This window comes from Neomonachus schauinslandi, chromosome 2, assembly GCF_002201575.2.
Source record: "Neomonachus schauinslandi chromosome 2, ASM220157v2, whole genome shotgun sequence".
Classification (NCBI taxonomy): Eukaryota; Metazoa; Chordata; class Mammalia; order Carnivora; family Phocidae; genus Neomonachus; species Neomonachus schauinslandi.
In genome coordinates this window covers 52926378-52946352 of record NC_058404.1, presented here as the reverse complement: position 1 = coordinate 52946352, position 19975 = coordinate 52926378, and the positions used below count along the sequence as shown (strand labels likewise).

Genomic DNA, 19975 nt, shown 5'->3' with positions numbered 1-19975 from the left:
CAGTATAATTTTATCTGCCACATCATCTGCTCTCATTGGCCTTCCCAGCTACTCCTGTCTCCTGAGGAAGCCAATCTCGTCCACGTGAGGTCTCCCAGTGCTAATCCCCACACATATTCGTTTATAACCACCAGATGAACTGGGGGAGGGAGGTCGAGAAACTCGGAACTTCTTCTATTGTGTTAATTCTGTAAGGAGCTGATGGGAAAGGAAGAAGTAAGGCATTGGAGAGGTACTCACTCCTCAGCACAACACACCCACGATCCTAAGTTAGTACCTCTGGATTCTCATAAACTTGGAAAGGAAACACACATATAATTTAACAGTTTAAGTGATACCTACTCTCCGTCAACAAACAGGGTCAAGCTGGCACGGAGTTTAAAAGTCATCTTATGCTAAGATGGAACTGCAGATTGATTCAGATACTAAGGTGTGTCCACAAAACACACATACTCCGTGATGGAAGAAAGTAAATAACAAAAAACACATTTTTAAGATTTGAAAACGTCGAATATCTCTATATTACATGGAGTAATTTAGCCATTTATCTAAAATTTCACAGCAAGTCAGAGACACTTTTAGAAGTTTAATGTGTGGAGCACCTGGGTGGCTCAGTCGTTAAACGTCTGCCTTCAGCTCGGGTCGTGATCCCAGGGTCCTGGGATCAAGCCCCGCATCCGGCTCCTCGCTCTGCGGGAAGCCTGCTTCTCCCTCTGCCACGCCCCCTGCTGTGTTCCCTCTCTTGCTGTGTCTCTCTCTGGCAAATAAATAAATAAAATCTTAAAAAAATAAAAGAAGAAGCTTAATGCGTGTAACCTCTGGGACAGGTTATGGTCACTTTGGCCTGACTTAATGGTAAATGCCCTAGGGCACGGATTATTTCAAGTATTCAATTATAAGCCCCTTTATTAAGTGTTTACGATGAGACATTCAAGCTACACAGGTGGGTTATAAAATCAGAAAACGTGGAACTGGTAGACAACCTTCTTCCTCAGTCTGACCTTCACAGCGCGTACTACCACCTCTGTTCTATGCACCACACACCCACGCTACTTTGTACACACTGACCTTGTCCCACTCCTGTTCAGATGTTACGTGTTTATCCAAAAACTCCGCCATCCCAAATCCCATTTTCCGGCAAATGTCAACAATCACTGTTTGATATTTCTCAGCCAAATTTCTAAACTCAAGGGAGATCTGAAATGGAAATCACAAAAAACGGAAAATATGAAATACGTATTTACACTGGGAACCAACATGGTACCTATAGATCATAAAACAAAGCAAGAGCAGAACTCATTAAGACTCCCAAATGATTCATCTATAAGCCTAACATCTAGGTTGTACTGGTTTTCTACATATTGCATAATAAGCTCAGAAATGTTCTAATTGTTAAAACAGAAGGGCCTAAAAATGCTAGTTTCTAGACTCAAAAGAAAATCAAAGTCTCACTCTACACTCATCTTTCCAATAGATAATAAATGAGGTGCTTCTACATAAAGTGGACATAAATGTAAGAATTTTAGGAAGAATGCCCCATTTCAGACAAACCTCATGATAGGGAAGACTCACTCCTGCAAACGTGTATCAAGCACTTCCTACATAGCAAGCTTTGTTCTAGGCACTGGGGATACACAGCCTGGAAAGCAGCAGACACTCTACTGTACAGTTTACATTCTACGAAGGAGATCAGCCAACCGTTTTCTATCATTAATTCCCAGATTTCTATCAGGAAGTTATACGGTCTCCCCTTCTATAAGGCTATACATTTTAATTCCTTAAACAGCTCAATTTAGCTCAATCGGAGGCATGCTACCCAACATTTTTTTTCACAGCCCAAACTCTAATGTAGAAATTGTACTGATGGTTTTTAAATTCATTGCTATTGCACAAACATCCTATTTAAGTTTAAAGAAGGGTCTCTAGATGATCAAAATACAGTACAGAAACACCACGAAATTTCTTTAAATGCTACAAATATTGATAGAGGCAACACATCATGCTGAAAACAAGTGGGAGGAATACTTGGTCTACATTTTTTTTTTTTAAGATTTTATTTATTTATTTGAGAGAGAGAATGAGAGAGAGAGAGCACGAGAGGGGGGTAGCGGGAGAGGGAGAAGCAGACTCCCCGCCGAGCAGGGAGCCCGATGCGGGACGCGATCCCGGGACTCCGGGACCGTGACCTGAGCCGAAGGCAGTCGCCCAACCGACTGAGCCACCCAGGCGCCCTACTTGGTCTACATTTACAGAAAGGTTAGAAAAGCTTCCTCAGGAAACACCTCTATTTAAGGACCTGAGGGCAAACCAGCTGGCTGCACAGCACCAAAGGGATTCAGAAGCCTGAGAAACTTTAGGCTTCTGAATATCAATTGTGAAACTCCCCCAAAATCCATAAAATCAATCCAATCTTTCCAGAATGCTATTCTTTCCAGAACAGCTGTTCCAAGACAGAGCCAAAACGTCATTGCTATTGTGGACTGAAACAAATGAGTGACTCTACCAAAGGGTATTTGAATCCCTGAATCTCCCTAGGACCACGCTCTTTCAACAGACCTTGGACTAGGTCATTCTATTTATGAGAGCAAAGCCCAGTCTCCCATACTCTGTAGGAGTGACAACAAGCTCTGCCGAGTGAAACGAGCCATAAGGGCTTTTTACTGTCCCTCCAGGTAATTCTGTTTGACAACTACAGTAGATTTGTAGGTCCTGCAGTCACTCTCCGGTGACTCAAGTACACGAAGGAAGGATATGGTGAATCCACTAGTATAATGGAGGAGGACCAAATACCAAGTAGGGGTCGAAGGGTAGCACAACACTTCCATTCACCTACAAAGACAAATTCCCCATAAACTTTAGGATGTTATGATCAAAACACTGGGTAATTCTACCTTCTTCACTTATATGCAAAATTCTGTTTTGAACCGATTTTTTTTTCTGGAAAAACCAATAGTTTTATTGTTTTTCACCAATTTTTAAAAGAGCAGTAAAGTATGTCAGTGATTAAATGTTAAAACTACATTACCATAAAATAATACAAATATTGAATGAATATTGAAATATATTTCATAACTAATTCATAGCTCAATAAATGTATGCTATTATGGCTATTAGCATTTAAAAATAACCCTATGCCATTCCTTAAGTTGTGTTTGGGGTGGATCTCGAAGACTACTAGTCTCCCCTAGTACCAGGTGAAAAAGATATACTCTAATCTAATCCATAATATACAGTGAAAGTTCTAGAAAGCCTGGCTTCAAATGATACCAACTAATGACCACTAAAAGCATAAAACACGAGATTCAATCTCAATGCACACACACTGGGGAGGGGCTCACTTGGTGAGAACACTCTGTCTAGGCTTATGCCTGAGGTCTGTCTTGCCTGGGATAAGAGCACAAATGGAGGGCCACATACTATACTGGCTCAAAATCTTGAAATTACCAGTCACACTAGTAACTTGTTAAACAGTATGCGCTATTCTCCTGCTTTTACGAAGACACCTTCACCACAACCTGAAGGACTCAGGTGTGAATTTAAATTTTCCTCAGGGTTTTGTTCCAAAAATGCAGCAGGGCAGAGACTGCTGAGCCCCAGCTCCCAGCCTGCACCCTGGCCTTCCCATTCCCGGCTCTGTCTGGCCCCAAAAGGCCTAGGGGCAGGGTCACTGGTGCATGATTCACCCTGGAGAAGACAGGCCAGACACAACAGACCGCAAACCCGGGAAGGGAGCTCAGGGAATTGAGGGCAGGGAATTCCACACACCCAGAACATAGTCTAGAAGGGGAGCTGCATAAGCTCTGGGCAGGAACACTCCCATGGCCCTGGGGACCCCTCACCCTTTTGAGGGGGGCCCTGTAAAGTGAGGGGCGGGCCCTTCTTACCTCAGTCTAAGAGCAGTACTATGTGAGTGAGGCCAAGTTATCTGTTCTGCCTTAGGGCCTCGCCCGAAACTGACGGTACACCTAAACCAAGGAGACGGCTTTACCCTTCAAATTGGGCATCTTGTCTCAAGGAGATGCTGGGATTGACCAGCATGTGCACAAAGCATTCCCAACGAAAATAAGACACTATGACTTTCCATATATTCCTATCTCAATCGGAACGACAGGCTGAACAGACCTCCGATTCAAACGGACCTCCAATTCAAAGTTGCATCCTCACGAAACACAGAGCTTCAGATGTTTCACATTAAGGATATAAAAGGTCAGCACCAGCAAAACAGTAATGCCTGGCCTGTGCCCCCTGGTCCCTTCTACTCTGCCAGGGCGAGTCTCTGCTCTCAGGAGGGGAGTGTCTGCGCTCACCGTACTCCCCAACACAGGAAAAGATTGACTGAATGTTGAAATTTGCTTGAACAAACTGTTGTTTTTCCATTGGAATGCAGTATTTATAAAGAAGACTTTTGGTTTTCTAAGCATATTGAAATATTATCTAAACATCTACTAGCTATATCCCCCCCCTAATTATTCTGACATTCACACATTTTCATATTCTTTCATTTTTGCTGAGTGGATAGGGCTGCCTTGATTTTTCAAGGACCTACAACACTTATCCCATGACTGGAAATTATTTTTTATGAATCTACTCAGTTTGAAAATAGTTTGGAAGGGTTTTTTGGTTTTGGAGGCTCTAGCTAGAATGTAACTTTTTTAAGTGCGAATACACATCAGTTATAAATGCTATGGGACCCTGCTTGTAGCACTTCCTCCTGTGTTAGCAGAGTTTCACAGGCTCATCAGTGAATGGCCAACGATTTCCAGTCAGAGGAAACCCAGCCTCTGGTCACGTGACAGGTGTCCTAGGAGAGCCAAATCACTGGTACCTGCTCTAGGTGAGTGCTCTCATTCCCTACCTAATTCTTCTTCACAGGTTCTTCTTCCTTCCTCCTCTTTTCTATCCTACTGTACTATATCAGCTCCACCTAATTACTCCTAACAGATTTTTTCTTTTGGTTTGAACTTAATTGTCTTCTATTTTTGTCTTTGACAGCAAAGACATGATCTCAGTAATCTGAAATAGCCCTTGCTCTAAAGGAGTCTCTCAAACATTCTTTTGTATTGGGTGGATTCCTCCCCTCCCCACTCAGGAATATAGATCTGTTTCAGTAGCAACAGCCACATGGGGACTATTCCCCCCAAATCCTGGCAACTGTGTACAAAAAGAAGGGCTTCTCTGCTCTGTTAGAGAACATGAGACTTCACCAAATCGACCTCTTATTTATGATATGAAAGAAGCAGTTATTTGTGTGATTAGACATGCAAATTCCAGAAAAGTCAGACCTAGTCACATATATAACATAACCTTGTCAGTTTTAAAACACAAGATTTTAGGGGCGCCTGGGTGGCTCAGTTGGTTAAGCGACTGCCTTCGGCTCAGGTCATGATCCTGGAGTCCCGGGATCGAGTCCCGCATCGGGCTCCCTGCTTGGCAGCGAGTCTGCTTCTCCCTCTGACCCTCCTCCCTCTCATGCTATCTGTCTCTCATTCTGTCTCAAATAAATAAATAAAATCTTTAAAAAAAAAAAAAAAAAAACACAAGATTTTAATTATAACCCACTTTAGTCCAACGGAATGGACTGAACACCTAATATTTACAGAATACTTAGTATACAGCAGGCACTCTTCTAAGTACTTATAAATAGGAACTTGTCAACCCTCAGAGCTCTAACTTTACAAATGAGGAAGCTGAGGCAGAGAAACTTAGGAACGTGTCCGGGATCACACAGCTGTAAGTGTTAGAGGATCACCCTGCTCCTCCCCCCCAGCCGGACCCATCCTGAACAGCATATCCATGCTACCAGGCTACGGGTACCAGAAGCCAGAAGCCCTCTACACTTAGGCTGTATTAGATAGGGAACAGGTTTTGTGAGCAGGCCCAAGAATCCATCTTTTACAACACTGGAATTAGAATGTATCTTTCCAAAGGAAGAAACACTGGACTTTTAAGCAACATAGTGGTAACGGTAATAGTAGCTAATACCATTCTAACCTGTCTCGACTCTTTTAAACCTCACAACAATACTACGAGGCGAGGCGGGTACTATTATTATCTCTATAGATGGAGAAACTTAGGTTTACACAGGCCACGTCACTCCGCACCAGTTAATAAGTGGAAGAGGTGGGATTCCAACCCAGGCAAGTGTGGCTTCAGAGTTTCGGCTACCAGAGCTCTTACCCATCACATTAGATTACACTGCCCTCACACTGCTTATCTTACTGTTCTTCACGGGGATGAGGGCTGGCTGACAACTATATCATCAATTATACACTCAACCATAGGCAGGAGAGATTTGTAATTCTGCTACCGTTGGGAAGTCCTCTAGCACTTGTCGATCCTTCTCCTTGCTCTCCATATACCGCCAGTCTGGTTCATAAAGGTAAGAATGAAAGTTGTGTAGCAGTGGAACTTTTTTTTCTACACTGATGGTCATGTCATCTTCAAGAGTGTCCAGAGCTCGGAGGACCAGATAAAATATGCATACCGCATGGCTGTAAAAACAGGAGAACTATTAATATGATGGGACAAACGTTCCAAGATATTTATTTCAAAATAACATGTCATTTATGCAAACCCTCCTACGGCCCTACCTCTAAAGAACTATGGAAAGATAGCCAAAGCTTTTTGTACTCAACAAGACATCTTAGTTTTCCTTTCTTAGATGGGAGCAATGGACTTCAGTGGTTTATTTATAAAAAACAAAATTAAAAAACCCTATCAGCTGGATGTCACAACTACTCCCAGAATGAGTTACATTTAATGAACGTAGAACAACTGTACAAAAATCGACAGGCCAAGTATTTACATGGGCCTGGTATTTTTGCAGATAAAAAATAAAGTCAAATTAGTATAATAGTATAAATAGTCAAAATAGTATAAATACTATCATACACAAAGGAAATTGGTCTAGGTTCATGTATGCAATCTGCCTAGAAGGAACTTGGGCTGTTTCAGTCAGAGGAGTCCTAAATTTGAGCACCAGGTGGGGTATAGAGATTACTTAAACACAACTTAAAAAAAAAAAATAGCTACTTCACTGGAATTAACCCCATATACTAGAATTGCAAAGTAGCATAGTGAAACCAAGAAAAATGCATGACCTACTCAGAGACAGGTTCAGCCGCCAGGACTAAAAAAAGTCAATAAACACCACCATCCCCCATCCCCCATCCCCCACCCCCCCTTCCTCCCCTCTTCCCTGAAAGAGCGGGCCCACAGGGACACTATTAGATGGCGAAGTGCCTGGAAGGGCATTCTAAAGTAAATACATGGGTGTTCCAACCAGTACATTTCCTTCACTCTGGTGGGGCACGCTCTAGCTGAGCCACAAGCGGCGACTGCAACGCTAGGAGCTGTCAGAAAGTAGTGGCTCAACGTCCCAGTCCCCGGGAAAAGCTCTCCTCCCCCAAGTGAAAAGGAGCTGTCTGGCCACTCACCGCATTTCCCCATCCAGCGCCTCAATGACAGCTGCAAAACTGCGACTGGTCTGATTGAGATACTTGTAGCAAGTTTTCAAGCTGCTGCTCAGCGAGTCCTGGGGGCAGAGAAGACACACGGAGGTGGGAGATGCGGAGGAGCAGGAGTGGGACGGGGGCAGGCGGCCGGCTGCCGGCGGGCTCCGCAGCCTGCCGCAGACGCCCTCCCCGCGCAGCCAGTCCTTGGAGGGCCAGGCGGCGGGAGACAAGGGGCAGCCGCGCGGCGCGGAGCCAACGGCCGTGCCTGTGCCCCGGGGTGCCGCGGCGGGGCTCAACACCAAGGTCCGCTTGAACAGGGACATGGCCTTGGTGCCGCAGGCGGCCACGGCCATGGGAGTCGTAGGGCCCGCGTAGAGTTTTTCCTCCATAGACCCGAGCGGGGCTGGGAGGCGCCCCCGAGGGGCGGGGCCGGCTCTCCCTCCACCCAGCAGGCTCACGGCTGGCCCGCCCCCCCCCCCCCGGGGCCGGGGCAACCCCCCCCCCCCGCCCCCCCCCCCCCCCCCCGCCACCCCTTCGCTCCCGGTGCCTCCCTCCAAGTCTTCCCCTTGTCCCCGGAACCCACGGGCGGCGGTCAGAGCCCAGTCCACTTGAGAAGCTGGCTCGTCTTCCTGGTGCCAGAATCTTTCACCGAACTTTAGTCCGGCTCCTCTGAACCCTCCACTCTTGTACTTCTGTGTCTATCCCTGCATCGCCCAATTTTAGCAAGAATCCTGCTACTGATCCCCGTGACTGTCCGGCAGAGTTCCTCAGTCCCCATCACCCCATCGCCCTGGTCTGCCTCCGGCAAGAATCCTCCTAGGTTATTAGGTCGTTTGGCGAGAATGTCCCTCACCCCAGATGTTCCACCTTCATCATTTTCCATCCACTGACCCCTCCACTCTGCCCCCATTTTTCCTTGTTGTATTCAGAATTGAGCCCAGTTCTATACTGAAGTCTCTTTTTCCCTACTGCAATGGCTATTCTGAATAAAACCTGTTTTTACTGCTTTAACTACTGTTCACCTTTGGCTTTTCTTTAACACCTGTTAAAGGTCTTCTATCCTCTGGAAAGCTATTACTTTTAAGATTTCTAATCCTCGGGGCACCTGGTGGCTCAGTTAAGAGACTGCCTTCAGCTCAGGTCATGATCCCAGGGTTGTGGGATCGAGCCCGCTCCCCGCTCAGAAGGGAGCCTGCTTCTCCCTCTGCCGCTGCACCTGCCTGTGCTCTCCCGCTCTGTCAAATAAATAAAATCTTAAAAAAAAAAAAAAATTTCTAATCCTCTTTCTCTTTCAAATTAGTGAGCTGTAATGAGCTGCCTCCTAAACTTTACTCTTCCCTAGGGAAAACAAGAATCATTTTTCCCAGGGAAAAAAAAAGCGCCATATTTTCAAAGCAAGCATATCTGAAAGAATTGCTGTGGGTTTGTTTTATACAGACTTTAAATTTTACAGCTGTTTTAAGTTCACAGGAAAACTGAGTGGAAAGTCCAGAGTTCCCATAAACCCCCTCAACCTCCAGTCTCCCTTACTCTCTTTTTAAGAGAAGGAAACATTTGAAATATCTAACAAAAGAGTGGTTTAAAATATACACATGGCTTATCCACTAGTGGGAAATACCACAGGCACTTCGTAAGGTTAACAGTGAACCCTGAACCCTAGGGGACTGGACCCATATTCTTTTTTATATGTGTATTATTTCCTCAATTTCCTATCATGGATGCATATCATATTATCAAGAGTAAAGCTTTAAAAAAAAATCACATAATCATGAGAATTTCATTTCCTTGCCATGTTCAATAAAAAATGATTAGTAAAAATTAATGTTTACTGAGGACCATATATTAGTAAAATCATTTCATGCAATGTCTGGCATATAAATATACTCAGTGAAAGTTTGATGAATAAATGAATATGTTCAGAGTATTTATTTATTTTTAAAAGATTTTATTTATTTATTTGACAGAGAGAGAGGAAGCGCACAAGCAGGGGGAGCAGCTGAGGGAGAGGGAGAAGCAGACTCCCGCTGAGCGGCGAGCCTCCCAGGACCCTGGGATCATGACCTGAGCCCCAGGCAGACGCTTAACCGACTGAGCCACCCAGGCGCCCCTGTTCAGAGTATTTAAAAACCATTCACCAACTCCTTCCCTCTCAAGTGTAGAGAGGCCAGGCTTTGCAGTCAAACAAAAGAAACAGAGTAACAGCCATTATTGAGCTCTATGGCAGCTCTTCACAGAAACTGTTGTTACCAGGCCACAATGATTCCTTTCACTGCATTGCCAAACGTTTTAATCCTCAGCTACAACTAATGGTTTGGGGGCTGACTTCTGTGAGCTCCAATAAAAGCTGGACAGGTTTTTGAAGAGCAACAACCTTAAGCAATACTACCCCTCCTTATCAACATACCTCTTCCACTCTTAAAATGAGCAAGGTCAATAAATCCCTTCTCTGTGTCCTTCCCTCATCATTCTTTTCCCTGTTACCTATTTGCTTCAGTTCCTCACTCCGTAACAATAATTTCCTCAAATTGCCGAGAAGATACGGGAAGATACAACTATTAAACACTGGAAAACTCGACTCACTATGAAAATTTCCACTGCTTGATTCCCATGAGCTGGCAGGGAGGAGAGGGCGGAAAAAAGACCAGGGCTAACTGCTGCCTGTCTCTAAAACCTCCTGATGTGTTCCACTGCTATCTGACATGAAGTACGCTCCCGAGAACTCTCAAGTGAGAGAAAAACAGGGATGAAGGGCATCTGCAGGAAGAGTGTGCAGTGGCTAGAAGTGCGAGACTGAACTCCCAGGACTGGGACTCCCAGGAAAGACAGCTCCACAGGTGAACAGCTACCAACCATTCCCACAAGCTTTCGTTAAGACTTGAATGCAGATTCCTCAGAATGGGGAGAAACCCCACAAACTTAACCAAATTTATCTAACAGTAAGATTATAACCACCATTTACTGGGCAGCTACTGTATGCCACGCACAATACAAATACTACTTTTTATCCTTACAAAACCCTTTAAGGAAGATATTACAGATCTATATCCACTTTCATTCAACTTCATGGCCAGATGTGTAGCAGAATTCAGAATTTTTAGTGCTTTAGAAAACAGGAAATAAGATGCATATACAGCCCCAATTGCTATGGAGTAATATCCCGTAATTAATTGTTAATACTTCTTCAGCAAATCATTTGAATATTTATACTAAGCCAGGATCACTTCAATTCAGGGCACGTTTGCCGCCAAATGACTTTGAGCCAGATTTATGAAAACACTCTTCATCTTCAGACCATTTCCGAGTTGGGAAATGTGGTTCAGGGACTGTGATCAGTATCTCTATTTTATAGATGAAGAAACTGTTGCCTGGAGATTAAGTTACCAAAAGTTATTCAGCTAAGAGTCAGGATTTAGACTTAACAGAGGCCAGAAATGCAGGATTACAAAACACCTGCTTTTTCCATGATGTGCCCTCTGAGTGATCACACAACTTTCAGGTGGCAGCATCCGTATTCATGGATAAGCTCCTAAAAATTCAGTAGAAATCAAGTTTACCGAACCCTGAATTCCTACAGCCAAATCCTTCTGTGATAGAAATGGTCAGGCATCAACATCTGTTAGTGCACAATTTCCCCCAGTTTCTTGGTTACTTAAGACCGAAACTAAGGGGGCGTCTGGGTGGCTCAGCCGGTTAAGACTCTGCCTTCAGCTCAGGTCATGATCTCAGGATCCTGGGATCAAGCCTGGCATCAAGCTCCCTGCTCAAAGGGGAGTCTGCTTCTCCCTCTTTTCACCCCCTCCCCCTGCTCCTGCTCAGTCTCTCTCTCAAATAAATAAAATCTTAAAAAAGAGAGAGAAACTAAGATCATGTTAAGCGAAAGAAGAAAATGTGTATTCCAATGTTTCCTCTATTCAACCATTTTCTTTTTTAATGGCTCTTGGGGCTTTTAGGACTCAGAAAAACTGCGAGCAACAAATAATATTATACTGTATTGTTCATCAAATCTTAGAGCTAGAAGAGTCTCACTTAAAAAAAAAAAAATCAAGAGATTATACTGTGGAAAGTCTCTCTCCTACCCCCTTACCACTTCTCTCTCTGAGGGTAACTAATGCTACCATTTTCTCCAACAGTCTTACTTTATAGAGAGGAAAAGGAGTCTCAGAGAGGTCAAGTCTCTGGACCCAAATCACAACCCCGTAAATTGTGTCCCCTGACTTTAGACACTCAGATCCTTTGCCCTGCTATTATTTTTCTTTGTAGTATTTACCTCCACCTGAAATGTTATATACAACAGACCCTTGAACAATGTGGGGATAAGGGGCATGGACCCCCGGACAGCCGAAAATCTGCATATAACTTTTGACTCCCCCAAAACTTTTTTTTTTTAAAGATTTTATTTATTTATTTGAGACAGAGAGAATGAGAGAGAGAGAGCACATGAGAGGGGGGAGGGTCAGAGGGAGAAGCAGGCTCCCTGCCGAGCAGGGAGCCCGATGCGGGACTCAATCCCGGGACTCCAGGATCATGACCTGAGCCGAAGGCAGTCGCTTAACCAACTGAGCTACCCAGGCGCCCGACTCCCCCAAAACTTAACTACTCATAGCCTGCTATGACCAGAAGCCTGATAACATCAACAGTTGATTAACACATAGTGTTTTGTATGTTATATACTGTATTCTTACAATAAAGTAAGCTTGAGTAAAAGAAAAATACATTTACAGTACTGTACTGTATTTATCGGAAAAAATTCACGTATAAGTAAATCCACACAGTTCAAAGTCATGTTGCTCCGGGGCAATTGAACTTGCTTTTTTTTCATTCTGTCTTCCTTTAGAATGTAAGTAAGGTTCATAAAAGCACGGTCTTTGCCTGTCTTCTTCACTCTTCTATCTCCAGCACCTAGGACAGTATCGCCATGCAATTGGTGGTCACATATTCGCTAAAGAAAGGAAAGAAGGAAGGAAGCTAATACACACCAGGTTGGGAAGGGAAGAAAGGAACTAGGAATTATGGAGTGTCTGCGATGTGCCAGGAGCATGTGTGATGGAGATGGGATCTGATCAGCTGTCTGGGGCCAGTCAAACCTGAGCTCTTCCTTGCAGGCAGCCTCCAAACCAGGAGTGTGGAGGTTCTCAGCCTAGCCTGGGTGGGCACCGCTGTTTGCTAATCTGTAAAAGAACTTTAGGGTTGTTGTCAAGATTGACTAAGTGTGATGAGTTACAAAAGGGCCACAAAAGTTTGTGGCTCTTTCCATCAAGGGATGGGGTCTCTCTCTCTGGCTCCCTGAATCTGGGTTCCCTTGTGACTTTTTTTGGCCGACAATTTGGCAGCAAATGTGATTCAAGCAGAGGCTTGGAAACTCCAGCTGCCATGTGGAACCCCAGGGCTAGCCTGAGGATTTTGAGACACATGGCCCGGTCTTCCCTTGACGCTCCAGCCTACAGTCTGCCAAACACCAGACTGTCCAGCCACAACCCAGCCGGCCAGCTGAGCAAGCCCAGAAGAAATCAGCCAAACTGGCCCAGACCACTAGAACTCCCCAGCTCTCCCAGGGAACTGGGAACTCAAGTTGCTGGTATTTTAAGTCACTGAATTGCTTTTCTTTTTTTTAATTGTGGGAAAATATACATAACATAAAATTTACCATTTTAACCACTTTTCTTTTTTTTAAGATTTTATTTATTTGTCAGGGAGAGAACAGGAGGCAGAGGCAAAAGCAGGCTCCCCGCCAAGCAGGGAGCCCGATGCAGGACTCGATCCCAGGACCCTGGAATCATGACCTGAGCAGAAGGCAGACTCTTAACCGACTGAGCCATCCAGGCACCCCATTTTAACTGCTTTTAAGTATGCAGTTCAGTAGTGTTAAATACATTCACATTGTTGTACATCCAGTCTCCAGAATTAAGGCACTCCGTTTTGGCAGGATTTGTTACTCAATGAAAGTTAACTGATACACTGGAGATAACAGACTTGAAGAGCTTAGCATAGTGCCTGGCGAACATAAAAACTCAATTAAGTGCCGTCTATTGTTACTAGGACATGGTTGTTATCATTATTACCTTTATTAGTCTAACTCACAATATAATTTCTTCCTAATCCCACTCACTTGCCAAATTCGTGTTCCAAAAATGTTGCTTTCATCATGTCCTTGTTCTGCTCTTAACCATTACATGCTTCACTGATGAGAGCTCAGTTTTCGGACTCCCACGCGCCCTTAACGAACTTCACATTTCTAGCTCGTATTTGTCAATTTCAGGTTGGTTTTCTCATCACTCCATACAGGTCATGCTCAGTCCTCTATAACTTGGCTCACAGTAGCTTTTTCAACTGAGGAGCCGCCCCACTAAATTAAATCTAATACCTTACAAAGCACTTTTCCTGTGTTTTCTAAAAACTTTTCGCTTGAAGACATTTCTCATTTCGCTAAAATTTCCTTAAATCAAAATGTACTTAAGATTACTTGGCACTTCCTAGGTTATTTGACTTTTGGACACCTATTCTCCACGAAGACTGTGAACATATTCAGGGTGAGCATTTTCCATTCTGTATCCATTACACGAAATGTGTCACTTTTTGGCTGAATCTGGACAATCCTCTGCTTAATGTGTTTCTTCTGCTTAATCATTTACCAACCTGGCGTCTCCTTTTAAAGTCTAGTGTTCAAAGTTGGACAGTACTCTTTCAGTGTGGTCTGGTCCATCACGTGAATGATGAGCAGCGCGGTGGGGGTAAGACAGTGAGCTCTGAATCAGAGAGCCAGGGTCAAAGACAGGCTCTGCCCCTGAATAACTGGGCCTCAGGCAATTAATTAGCCTCTCTATGCCTCTGTTCTACATCTACAAAACAGGAAAAATAATAGTACCTTCCTTATAAGGTTACCGGGAGGTTTAAATAATAGATGTAAGGAGGTATATAAAACAGTGTTTGGCACATACTAAGAGCTCAATAAATGTTAGCCATTATTATGATACCATTTATCTAAAAGGTAAAGATCTAGGTTTAAAAAGTCTCTCAGCAGGGTATCAGAATGGAAGAAATCATCCTGAACAAGTGCAATTAGGAATCTGACTGACTACAATTCTAAGCCCACAGCATGATGAGACTACCTAAAAAAGATAAGGAACACTGATGTGGTGGGGAAGTGGGTTGGGAAAAAGGACTTTATTTGTACATGGCCATTTTCTTTTTTTTTTTTTTAAGATTTATTTATTTATTTATTTGACAGAGAGACAGCGAGAGAGGGAACACAGGCAGGGAGAGTGGGAGAGGAAGAAGCAGGCTTCCCGCTGAGCAGGGAGCGCTATGCGGGGCTCCAGCCCAGAACCCTGGGATCATGACCTGAGCCGAAGGCAGACGCTTAATGACTGAGCCACTCAGGCGCCCCGGCCATTTTATTTCTTAAGAAAAAAAAAAGATGAAGCAAATATAGCAAACGCTATACATCTAATCTTGGAAAGAGACACAAATTGGTTACAGTATTTTCAATATTTTTCTATTCGCTTGAAATATTTTATAATTAAAATATATTTTTTAAAGTGGAAGCAGTCTTAAACTATGTTACATAGAAATACAGCATCCATAAGAGAGGAATTTAAAGTTCAGAAATGACCAGACCACAATGAAAGAGTACTGTTCAACTTTGAACACTAGACTTTAAAAGGAGAGATGCCAGGTTAGGTAAATGATCTGGAAAGAGTAACAGATAATGATAACTAAAGGAAGAAGATAGAACATTTGGCTTGAATATCAGTATTCTCAGAATATGAGAGTTCTCTTAAAATATGTCAAGTGCTGTATTACACAACAAGGATTAGACTCTGGTTCAAGGGAGAGAACAGAGTGAAAAAAGGTTAGCTTACTGTAAGGTAATGCTTCCTAAAATCCAAAACTGTCTGGGGATGGAGTGGGCAAGTCTCCAGAGGTAACTACCTGTCACAGGAGGTGTTCAGAAGACTGTACAAACTGGATTATAAAGCAGTGACTATCTGTTTTAGGTCGCAGATCCCTGGAAGAATATGATGACAGCGGACACTGTTCTCCTCACAAAACACACAAACGTGAAATAACATAAATACTTGCAAATAATTTCAGAAAAGCTCCAAAAACTCTTAGTAAGAATCTCTAATTAAACATCTATTGAGCAAGGCACAGGAGCAATGTGAAGTTGTAATTCCTTCAGCATCCCCCAAAAGATGAATCCCCTAACCCAGCCAGAAGTGAGTTTTCCCTTCTGTAAATTTCCTTATGGCATTTACTATAATCTGCCACAGTTACTTAAGTTTAGCTTGTTTAAAAAGCTAGAGGTTTCTTGAGGGTAGTGCACCTACCTTTTATTCATTAATTCACTAAGGGGACATCAAACAAGGTTCCTATGTCCGTATAGCTTTAAAATCCAGAATCAAATATTAAATCTTAAATCTGAAAGGGATTTGGGGGATCATAAAACCAATACACAAATAACCACAATACAAGACTATGGGACTGTTACAAAGCAGTACCAGAGAAAATGGTGGAAGGAGTTTCACAGGTAACTTGTTATGGTGTCTACCTGAATTTTCTATGAATAATCTGGTAATGTTTTATTGACCTGACAAGATGGTGAGCTCTTTGTAGGTCTTATTTGTCTATACATGCCATCCTGCCATGGTGCACCCAGCATAACACCTAGCACAGAACAGGTGTCCAAAAACGTCCGCTGAATGGTGAACAGAGGTGGCACTGAAGCTAGACCTTGAAGGATGAGAGGGATCCTGAGTTATGAGGGAAAGAGAATTTTTTTCTGATGGGAAATTAAAATGGTTTAATAAAGGACACCAATTAAGAGTACATGTAAACAAAGAATAGTCCTTGTGATGTTCCCGTTGGAAAAAGAATTTAAAAGTTTTGATATAACCCATGAATTGGGCTGAATATGTCTATTCATTCAATAATCACTTAAGAATAATTTTCTTGTTGTAATGAATACCTTTGTAAGCATTCATTTAGCAAAGGATACAAGAATGAGGCAGATGAAATATAAGTAAATAAAGCCAAGTTTAGCCTTCAAGCGACCAACAATGTTGCTAATCGACAGACATACAGATAACTAATAAGAACTTGGAAGAGTAAATATGTGTTCTAAAAAAACCGAGAAGCACTGAGAAAGAGGGATTGATCAGACTGCAGGACTGTGAGGGAAGCTTTTGGAAGAAGTGTAACTGAAAACTGGAAAGATGAGCAAGGTTTCATTCCAGAAAAGGTATTGTGGCCATATTTGCATAGTTCATTCCCTCCATGAAATCCTCTCCCACTTAATCTACCCATATAATCTCAAATTTGCAACCACTTATTAAGACACCGATAAACATCAATGCTCAAAGACAGAAAGAAATATAAAGAAAAACTACCTGACAACCAATGTCTTGGAAGAACAGAACCATTTTAAGCCCCTGAGGGAGGGTGGGGGAGGGAAGAGGAGGCCGGCCGAAGGGACGTCGGCCAGCTGGGCCGGATTTGGGGTAAGGAAAGAGGAACCAGGCTGGGCGGGTGGGGCCGCCAGAAGGGGTGCGGGTCTGCTACCCCGAGAGAAGGAGGGCGCCAAAGCCGTTTGGCACCCGCTCGCCGCGCCCCTCGCCCTCGATTGTGGGCCCTGACGGCCAGGACGTAGGCCCGAGCACCCAGCGCAGCCGCCCCGCCCCAGCCGGGATGCAAGGATACTCGGCCCACCTGGTCCATCTTGGGTATCACCTTCCGCCGGCCCCCCATCTGGAAGCGCAGGAGGTTGTAGAACTCCTCGGGGCGCCCCAAGCACTTCACAAACTCCATGCTGGCGGAGGGCTGCTGGGGCTCGGCGCTCAATTCCAACACACCTCTGGAGGACACCGGCCGGCACTCTGCGAAGGATTAAACCCAGGAGGCGCGACGGTTGGGGCGGAGCAGAGGCGGGCCCAGAGCGGGGCGCCACGCCCACTTCCCCGCCCACCTCAACGGGTCTCTGGCTCTCGCGCCACTTCTCTTGGGCTCGCAGGGTGGACTGACGGGCTCTGATTGGCTAGGACCGCTCGCACCAGGAAGACGCCGGCCAATTGGCGGTAGGATGAGGCTGGCGTGACGACCGTACCCTCTAAGCTAATTGGAGAAGAGAAAGGGGCGGGCGAGCGGGATTGGTGCTCCTACGGGGGTGGGCCTTTTCCTCCGCCTCTCCTATGCAGAGGTTGGATCCCGAACCCAGACCCGAGTTGGCATGCTGCAACACGGGTGCAGTGGGTCCTGGCTCAGGTGTGCGTAGCCTTTTGGTGAGAGACCAGCAGGCGAGAGTTTGCTACGATTTTGTCAGTAATCCCTCCACGTGCGTAGTCGTGTTTGTCCTGCCGGCCAGACTAGCTCTTCAGTGACGCGCACCTCCTGTGCCGTATCTGCGCGAGGCTGCGGACCCTTTAAAAGGCGGGTGGGCCCCCGACCATCGAATGGTCTGTCCGCGGTTATCGTCAACACAAGAGAGCAAAAGCCATCCGTGGCACTTACAGCCCCACAGAACACCGGGCACCTGGTCCAGCAGTAACACCCTTCCTTTTCCCGCTTCACAACCCTCAGAGCTCTTCACTTCCCTCTGGGTGATGTTACTCACTCCTAGAATTTCAACTCTAGGACCTCTTTAAAATGTTTTGGACCCCACTTTGTCCCCAAAATGGATCTGAAGCGTTTCTACCACTGTGTAAAGAGTGATGTGGAAATTTATATCTCCATCGTATTTTTTTTACTTTTGTTTGTTTTTTAATTTGAGAGAGCGCGCGAGCAAACAGGCGAAGAGGGAGAGAAGCGGACTCCTGGCTGAGCGGGGAATTCCCCGCCCCGCAACTCCCGCTGGATTTCCCCACCCTGAGATCATAACCTGAGGCGAAATCAAGGGTCCGATCTTTAACCGACTGAGCCGCCCAGGCGCAGCTGATCACTATTCTAGACAGCGCTTGTCCCCCACCCACCACCACTGCTAATTCCCATCTGTTCTAGTTTTTTTCCCATAGTATTTATCACGTGCTAATATAATACAAAATTTACTTATGATGTTCAATGGCTATTTCTTCTTGCTAGAACGTAAGCTCAATGATGGACAGATCTTCATTATGTTCACTAACATACTCCTAAGCATCTAGAACAGTGCCTGGCACATACTAGGGGCACAATGAATATTTACTGAACTGACCTGTACCTCTTCCTCCTCTTTGATGTCCCCTAAAGTTATGATGTCCATAACTGAAATCTCTCTCCCATTGAAAGTGCTTCTTTGGTTAATGGCACTAACAGCGTCCCAGCTGCCTAATTATCAAATCCTGATGTCATCCCTAACTTCTTTCTCTTCCTACACGTATGTCCTTTGAAACCATTCATCAAGTCTACGGAGCCTAACAAACAAACCTCTTTAGTCTTTTTTTTTTTTTTTTAAAGATTTTATTTATTTATTTGAGAGAGAGAATGAGAGAGAGAGAGAGAGCATGAGAAGGGGGAGGGTCAGAGGGAGAAGCAGACTCCCCGCTGAGCAGGGAGCCCGATGCGGGACTCGATCCCGGGACTCCAGGATCATGACCTGAGCCGAAGGCAGTGGCCTAACCAACTGAGCCACCCAGGCGCCCCAAACCTCTTTAGTCTTAATCTCTCCTCTCTGATCCATCTTGGTTTAAGCCCCATCTTCTCTCCCAAGCTATTTTTCAAGGCAACTTCCCATCTCTCTCCATGCATTCCCAAGTGACAGCTGGAGTAATTTATCTAAAACACACACTTGATTATATTACTCTCTTGCCTGTAATTCTTCAATTTTAAATTTCTTAAAGGAAATGCCTTTCAGGATAAAATTAAGGATTCTGGCATAAAATAAAAACTCCATCATTTGGCACCTACATTCCCTTTTTTTTTTTTTTTTTGGATTTTCACCACCTTCTATCCTATCACTACCCTACTTTCTAGCCCTGATCCAGCCCTGGGAGCATTTGCAGTTCCCAAACAGGCCACAGTATTTCATACCCCAGTCTCTGCCAGAGTAATTCACCTCCAGGATGCCCTTCCTTGCTCTTCACCTAGCTACCTGCCTCAGGGTCATCACAGCTCAAATAGAAAATCCTTTTCTGAAGTTTCCTGGCCTCTCCTTTATCTGTTCTTCAGATTCAACAAACATCCACTGAACACCAACAATGTGGCAGACACTGAAAAAAACCAAAGATGAGCAAGATGAGGTTTGACCCCAAAGAGCTCCCAGAGGCATCAGATCAGAGAAAGAGACCGACATGGCTGATGTAATTGTGTTGCTGTTTATTAGAGACATAGTGGGATCCTAATCCAGCTTCCTGGGTCTGACCTTGGTGCCCTGTCGGAGACCGCATATACAAATAGTGGCCAGGCCATACACCATAGCAGAACTCTGACCCACAACCTCTGCAGCAATAGGCCCAGAGTAGTCAGGACTAGGTCAATAACGTCCCTCTATTTTGCCCCTACTTTCAACTCAGGGCCAACCACAGAGAGCCAAATATACTTCATAAGCAAATCAC

At 44.5% G+C, this 19975-nt stretch overlaps 1 protein-coding gene across 4 annotated transcripts in view; it reads right to left on the bottom strand.

Annotated features, from left to right (window-relative positions):
• The window catches only part of FDFT1 (farnesyl-diphosphate farnesyltransferase 1), a 62059-nt gene that overhangs the window by 19173 nt on the left and 22911 nt on the right, over positions 1-19975 (bottom strand). For 3 of the 4 annotated variants that reach the window (XM_044912852.1, XM_021698978.1, XM_021698980.1), the window contains exons 4-6: positions 7437-7534; positions 6308-6491; positions 1069-1197 (exon numbers count right to left, since the gene is read on the bottom strand). In XM_044912852.1, coding sequence (XP_044768787.1) covers positions 1069-1197; positions 6308-6491; positions 7437-7534 — 411 coding nt within the window. Of the gene's footprint in view, positions 1-1068; positions 1198-6307; positions 6492-7436; positions 7535-17159; positions 17322-19975 lie in introns of those variants that run through there. The other variant, XM_021698981.2, reaches the window with a different exon arrangement.